General features: G+C 32.6%; 1 protein-coding gene across 2 annotated transcripts; it reads left to right on the forward strand.

Moving 5' to 3' along the window:
* Positions 1-2,171: 2,171 nt before the first annotated feature.
* LOC114399122 (protein C2-DOMAIN ABA-RELATED 9-like) lies at positions 2,172-6,568 on the forward strand. Of its 2 annotated transcripts, XM_028361236.1 has the most exons (3): positions 2,175-2,391; positions 5,263-5,358; positions 6,031-6,568. In XM_028361236.1, the coding sequence occupies exons 1-3, from the start codon at positions 2,275-2,277 to the stop codon at positions 6,334-6,336; spliced, it is 519 nt and encodes a 172-aa protein (XP_028217037.1). In that variant the 5' UTR covers positions 2,175-2,274; the 3' UTR covers positions 6,337-6,568. The 2 variants fall into 2 exon arrangements, with proteins under 2 accessions (XP_028217038.1, XP_028217037.1); XM_028361237.1 differs by lacking the exon at positions 5,263-5,358 and having other exon boundaries at positions 2,172-2,391.
* Positions 6,569-8,198: the final 1,630 nt, after the last annotated feature.

Below are 8,198 nucleotides of genomic sequence, written 5' to 3' on the forward strand. Positions count from 1 at the left end.
TTATCCAGCCGAGTCCCCTGTTCGTATACCTCCACCCTTTTATCATTATATTCATTCACTTAACTGATTGTAGTTGCTAAAACTAGCTGAAAAGTAGAGATCTCTTACTGGATAGCCATTAACTGACTCCAAAGCTTAACTACTGAAGTACTTGTCCTAGCTTGTAGTTCTAGATTGGCTTTCCTCTTCACCTTAATAGAGGCAAATTAAGCAGTTAGTTCGCTTTGCTAGCCTCCAACATGTTCATCTATTCCAACTCTTGGATGCTTTGATCCTTTTGCTTGGCGTTAAACTCATCCTTTACTTCTAACTTTTTTTTATAATTCTTATTATATAACATTGGTTATTTAAATAATCGATTTTGTAATTTTATATTAACATCGATTTTGGAAAACTGATGTTAACAATAATACTTTCAACATCGGTTAATAACCGATATTGAAAGTCCTAATAACCGATGTTGAAATCCTATTTTTTGTAGTGTTATATAGGTTAAGTTAGATACACTCTTTCTATATACTTCCTCATGCTCAGTATAAGCAAAGTTAATTTATCCTAATTATGAAAGTTAGAGTATTTTCACTGGATACTTGTATGAGTTACTTAATTTTAAATAATATTTCTTATTTTTTTTACTAGAACAAATGATTTCAAGTGGCTGATATAATCACCGTTACTTATATAAACAACGGTTGTTTAACAAAATTATATCATAAATAATATATTTCTCTAGTATATATTGTTGGACTCAAAATCAATTTAAACACTTACTTTAACTACCTTAGCATTTAAGTGAATTTGTGTATAGTGTTTAAATCTATATAGAATTGTAAGGTTCAAAAATTAAAACAAGTGACTCATCTAAGCAATCATGCATTATAGATGCTATTAGTGTGATTTGAATTTGCTAATCATTTTTTTTTTAAAATGCATTTTATTAAACCTGGAAATCATGAATTAAAAAAATTATTAAAAATATAATCCATTAACTGAAAAGTATTTTGAGATAATATCATTCCATATGTTTTGAAACATAAACCTTTAATTTTCACATTAAACAAAAAGATATAAAATCTTTAGTTTTCTCATTAAAATTACTACTTTTACTTACAATATCGTTAATGACGAGCTTCTTGAAAAAAAAAAACAGATAAATTGATCTGATTTATTCTATATTTCTATGATTCAAGCCTAGAGCTCATATCCATCACAATTCTAATTTTAGGTTTGGACTTGATGTTTATATAAATTGTCTGGTTTATTAAGTTATTTAAAGGCTTGTTTCATACTAAAGATTTCATTCAAAATAATAAGATAATTGTAAACTATAAGATGAAGTTAAAAATTACCTATAAATATTACATGTGACAAATTATCAAAAACTTTTTAAGCTCCACGAAAATTAGCAAAATAATTTTATATTTTTATTAAAATAATTATATTATATATCATATTAATAAAAATATTTTATTAAAAATATTATTATTAAATAGATCAGCTTGTCAAGATAAATAGACTTCTTTTTAAAGCCTATAACTTGACTTATTTAATTAATTTTTTTAAAATTAATTCTAACATTTTTGCTGAACAAATCAAGGAATTGAGGCATAGGTCTGGCACTGACCACCCGGCCTACTTCTATCCTTGCGTGCAGGCTTGTTGGATCGGGAGACTGGAGTGCGAGAGAACACCGTTGATGCACGAGAATCACACATTCAGCTACAAGCCAAAATTGATAATTTTCCTTTCACTCGTTTGTTCATGTAAACAATGAGTATAATTCGGACCCTCAAAACAAAAAGCAGTGTACATAAATAAACTTCGTTAGAATGTCCGAAGATTCCTTTAGTTTTTCGCACGTTAAACCCCTGCCTCTAGTCCTAGTAGCTAATAATAGGTTTAAATATATTTTCTATATTTATAATATATTGTTTTTAGATTGTTATTTATTATTTGATTTTCTAAATTTTTTGTATTTGATATTTATTTGTTAATTTAAATTTGTTAAATGATGACATGATATTTTATTGATATGTTAAATCTTCATGCTGAAGAATTCTATTAGCTTGTCATTTCATTTTACAAATATGAAATGTAAAAATGTAAATCGTTCAAAATAAAAAAATTAATAAATAACAAAAAAGTATATAAACATGTTTAAGGGTAAAAATGCGTGTATGTAGCTATCTAATAATAAAAGACTATCTTTAGATTCGTTTGGAGCAAGAGTTTATAGACAATCTCTTCTCTCGGCGATGACAAAGTTGTGTTTCAATGGACAATAATAATATTCTGGGTCTTCTCAAGCTTCGAATTAAAAGAGGCATTAATCTTGCCATTCGCGATGCTCGTGCCAGCGATCCTTATGTCGTTGTCAACATGGGCGATCAGGTTTGAATCTTGCAATTTCTGAGATCATTTTTTTTTCTTCTTTGAAGGTAAATTTGATGAACTGGGGTTGTTAATTTGTGTTGAGAGATGGTCGCAAATAAAACAAATGGTTTTTCTAATCCCACTATTTATTGAACAATTTCTACGAGATTTTTTGTGGTATAATTGGTTTTGTTAATATATTTCTTTTGGAAAAATATATTTACACAGACCCTTGTACACTCAAGTTTTTTGTTCGCAGGAAAAAAAGGATGTCTGGATAAATATCTTTATTCGATATATATAAACTGACATAATTATAATCATTAGACAAGTGAATAATGTACCAGTGACAGTATGTATGATATAAATTACTTGCTCCCATGGTCATTGTCATCGTCATCATCATTTGTTGCTTTTGTTGTACTTCTCAGATTAGGATCAAAACCATTTTAACTTTAATGAAAGGATTAATTGTTGCCACGACTATGCTAATGCTAAAGTGAAAATTACTTTTATAAGATTCACCAAAAATAAATGTTTTAAGAGTGAAATGCCTTGTGAATTCTGTTTTTGAAAAATCATATTTTTATTTCCTATTGTGTAACAATTATTAAAAGTGTGCATCAAAATTCATTAACAATTCAAATTAAGATCCCTGTATTATGTGATATACATGTGTACTTACTGGCTCAATCAAAATTTTAGGTGAATTCTGCAGAATTGTAAGAATAACTCAGAAGCGGGGATGTAAATTAGACAATAGTCAAAACATCAACATCCTAATGAAGAAACAAAAGTAAGAAAGAACTTGTCCTCAGAAGTCAGGACTGAATGTAGGGAATTGGCTTCTAATAGCAAAATCATCCTCCTGCAAAGGTTGTAGTTAACTGGGTCTCTTAACTTGTTGTCTGGGGTTGAGAGAGACAATACCCATTTTGGTGATCTCTATGCCTCAAAGGAATGGGTCTTTGACTATCGGTTGAGAGATACTTTTAGTGTAAACAAAAAAAGAATAAAAATCCTCCCAAGTGGTTTCTTCCACTGATTTCCCTTACTGAATGATTCACTCTTGTTCCACCTTTCACATAGCCAAGATTTGTTCCTGTATAACTGAATCCTCAAACTCTACATCTGTACCCATAGGCAGTGTAGGTGTTAGCGTTATTGGTTTATTTCTAACTTCTAATGGCTCTCTTGAGTCAGACACATGAAAAATAGAATGAATTCAAGAATTCTCAGAAGTTGCAACTTGTAAGAAACTGCTCTGGCCTTGGCAATGACTTGAAAGGGACCAAAATATCTAGGAGCTAACTTCTATTTATACTTCTAGTCATAGTTTGTTGCTTATGAGGTCTGAGTTTTAAGTAAGTCCATTCCCCAACCTCAAAATTAAGACACATCCCTTCTATGTTTATTTGTAGTTTTCTTTCATTTGTTCTTGGCCTTTGTCAAATGGAATTGCAACTGCCTTAGAGTTTCATCTTTATCCATTAAGACTCTAGAGATCCTACCTCCAATCTGGACTAGAATAAGCACTGTTACTATTACTATGCCTTTTGATTCTATTTTCCCAAAGCTCCTGTCTCATCCATACGTAAGTTAGGGTATGTATGGAGCAGACACTGATTGGACCTTGTCCCAACAGAAAATAGCATTATCAAAAGCATCTTTTGGGAGGTAATCCTTCAGGTTTTTCGAACACTTCTTGAACTTTATTAAAAATAACTTGCAACTCCTCTACTTGAGCTTGTGACAATTCATGTTGGTCATCCCTCATCCCGGTTTTATCTCGCTTGCAACACTGCACCATATATTTTGAAAGGCTATCTTGGCCAATTATACTCTGTAAAGATGTATCGACTTTTGCCAACCCTGTAGTTCCACTCCATTCCCCTTTAGTTGCAACTTGCAATATCATAGTTATTTAGCATTGTTTCCAAAGGTTGTTTAGAGTTTAGACAGTTGGTAGAGGGTAGTGTAAGGCACAGAAAATGGAATTGAGAGAGAGGTTGAATCAAATCAAACAAAAGAAGATGAGAAAACATCTCTCAGTTGTTTGTGTTTATTTTTCTAAACACTTATTTTGAAAACAATGCTAAAAACTTATAGATTTTGATTGGAAAATTGATTTCTGAACAGTGAAATTGTTTTAGAAAACAGTTATTAAAACTAAATGAGAAGGGAATAAAACAAGTCCTTGTTGTCTCCCAATTTGTTGTCACTTCCCCTAGTGTTCTTAGCCATGCAATGCCAAGAATTGAATCCAGTCAACACCAAAGCATCAATGACACAAGAATACATGCCCATTGCCACGTCAAGGCGGAACACTCTCATGTAGTAACCATCACCCAACACCTTATTCTTAACCCTCATTCTATGTCCTGCATATGCAACCCTAATACAGTGATGATGAACTTTGGTGAAATTAAATTATGGGTTGCAACACCCTCCATTCAACACAACAATCTCCTCTCACATTCTCATGTCCACTCTTTCCTTCTAGAATAAACTCTCCATATATTTGGTCCATGGCATAATTAATCCAGCACCTTGCCATTTCCTTTTTGGGCTTATCTTTTCCAACTCTATCAATATCACTCTGCATCTAAGCTTTAGTTCTTCATAAGGAAAAACACAATATCAATTGATACATATGGGCCAACTCTATAGCTGTGAAAAATTTGAGAAAATTGAGTGTAACACTAAAATTATTGTTGAAAACAAATTGTTTTCTTTCATCTTGAATTGAAGATGAGGAGTGTGATTTGCATAGGGAATTGTATTAATAAAGCCCATCTAGTTAAATTCAGAATCTTGCTTCTCATTGAAAAGTCTCACGTACATGCTTTTCAATCAATTGGTCTGAAGATTAATCTCGTATTGATGCAGAAGCTGAAGACTCGTGTCATAAAAAAAAACTGCAATCCTGACTGGAATGAAGAATTGACCCTCTCTGTAAAGGACATTAAAACCCCAATACATCTGGTGAGTACTGATGCAAGCTACATCAATTTTTTTTTTCACATACTAACAAAAAAAATGATAGTCATCAAGGCTTAACTGTATTGATATAGGCTTGAATTGAATAAATTTCTTCATAAATAGTTGTAAGATGAGAAAATAAGGAGGTTAGATGAATTGAGCTTTTCTCATAAATTAAAATTAATTTAAGCACTTTATCTTTTATAGAAGTTCTTCCATGTATAAATCCTCCAAAAGCTGAGGTGATAAGTTGATTTTAGCTTATGGAAGACGGAACTCAATTGGTTTTACCTTTTTTATTTTCTTTACCTATAAGTGCCTATAAAAAAAGAAAAAAATATATCCAAATAGGTTCACAGTCTTTGTCTAATGGAGATTAACTCATTAATTAGTATATACATTATGCATCTACACTATGAGGCACTGGTGGCATATCAATTTCTAATACTGAATTGTCTATTAGTATATATAATCTATCGTACTATTAGATTAAACCTCCAATGTCTATACTAATAGTTCAATTATTTTATAGATAAAAGACTATAATAATAGAGACAACCCTTCATCTAGATCGCTGCAAATAATTTACTCTTGTCCTTCTAGGTGTGTCACTATAGCACCAAAATAATACCCCAATGATTGTTGATGGCTTTTGCATTTTGTTTTTCTGTGCAGACGGTTTATGACAAAGACACTTTCTCTGTGGATGACAAAATGGGTGAGGCAGAGATAGACTTAAAACCATATGTTCAGTGTAAGCAGATGGGATTGGGTAAGCTCCCAAATGGTTGTTCACTCAAGAGGATCCAGCCAGATAGAACTAATTACCTTGCTGAAGAGAGCAGCTGCATTTGGCAAAATGGAAAGATTGTCCAAGAAATGTTTTTGAGATTGAGAAATGTTGAGAGTGGGGAGATACTTGTGGAAATTGAGTGGGTTGATGTTGTTGGTTGCAGGGGCTTATCACAGGTAGAACTTTAAGTGTGCTTCCACCCTTATGTTATATGAAGCATTGAAAGCTTAGATGCCAACTCCAGGTTAATGCAATGTGGTACATTAATAATGTTTTGTGATGTAACCTGTGATACTAGTGTTGAATGTGTAATCCTAAGTTGAAACTAGCTTTTGTACTTTATCTTGTGAAGTGAGACATAAGTAATTAGTAACTTCTTGAAATATTTATGTAGGGGAATTGATCTTTATTTTTTTTTCATTAAGATATTATACTATTGATGTGAAATTCCTTTAGTTGTTGTGACAACCAAGTACTAAGTGTTGATTCCCTTTAGGCGATGGATCCAAGGAAGAGACTCTATTCCTTAGTTAGGTTCTTAGTCCACTCCAAAGATTTTTAGCCGTCGATGAACTGAAGTTTCTAAATTAGGCTACTCCTATATGGAATTATAGTAAAGGAAGCAATAAACAATTGTAAGCAATAAATGAACTTAAAGGAAGTAGTCGAAGTAAAGCAAATAAGCAAAGTAATGCAAATAAAAAGCAAAAAAAATGATTGAATTTTGTATATTGATGTTTGTGTCTTTGTTACAATGTGATAAGTCTTATTTATAGTGATTGACTAATAGTTACATTAGCTAAAGCACTATTAAAAAAATCCCTAAAATCTCAGAGATCATGGCTATCCTCCCTTCAACCACTTCCTTGTGCATCAAGTTGACTTCCATGTTCTCTAAAATGGTTTGCACACTATTCAAAGCATTCTATCAAGTCATTTTATCACTTTACCTCATTTCAGCCATGTCAGTTGCCTCAATCGGCTTCCTTATGCTAGTCATAGCCAATCAACAGTTGTTGCTCCAACAACTAACTTTTAAGTATTAACATAACTGTCCCTCTTTTCCTAAGTTGCTTGAATTTGGAAATTATATCTTCTCAAACGTCTATTGGAATATAATCAAGTAACCAAGCGTATTTGAATCCAACAACCATATTTCAAGTTTTGAAAATCATTTTCCATTTTATTTTTTATTTCTCTTATCTTTTGCAATCGATCTTGGCTCTTCTTCCTTATAAAATTCATTAGTAGGTTTTCTCTTTTACTTGCTCCTAATTCTTCAGAAAAACCCTAACCTCAAATCATGTTAACTGCTTCTAAACAACCTGCTTCTAGTGCATCCGTGCACTCATTAGAACCTGAACCCTATTTCACCACTGAAACTCTTATTGCTTTTGATGAACAACACTAAGAGTTCTTTCTGGGCCCTTGCTTTCTTAATGAAGACGAAAATACTAATAAGATGACTAACATGTTTTTAATCATGTGAAATATCCACTTCCAATCAGTTGTGACTAGTATGAGATTCACAAATTCCCTTCTAGCTTTTGCGCATGGCCTAGACCTCTTCTAGAATATCAAACATGGTTAAAGAGGGTTTCAACTTCATACAAAGATGAATGGAAGGAATAGGGAATTTATGATATGATAATGTTATCAGTCGTTGATATGCACTAGCCATGGGATGTGTTGATCAAAATCTTACGGTTCTGGTCAACAACTATCAATGGGTTCGTGCTTCCTAAAGCTACGATTGGCCTGACCCTTCTAGATGTATTGACTATTCTCAACTTGTCGATTCATGGTGAGGACTTGTTGTCACTCTATGGAATATGTTGTGTTCCGTCTACTACCCTTGGCATCAAATTCTCCAAAGATGACTCCAGATATTCCAAGTTCATGCTTCTCGCTACCAAGAAGAGTGACATTGTTTCACCAGGTGAGCACCACGCCTTTCTTTTGATGTGGTTTTGTAGGTACTTCATTTGCACTGGTTTAGTAGGCGTGGTGAGTGAATATTGCAACTTTGTATCGGCTATCACCTCTGACC

Source organism: Glycine soja, chromosome 19 (genome assembly GCF_004193775.1).
Source record: "Glycine soja cultivar W05 chromosome 19, ASM419377v2, whole genome shotgun sequence".
NCBI lineage: Eukaryota > Viridiplantae > Streptophyta > Magnoliopsida > Fabales > Fabaceae > Glycine > Glycine soja.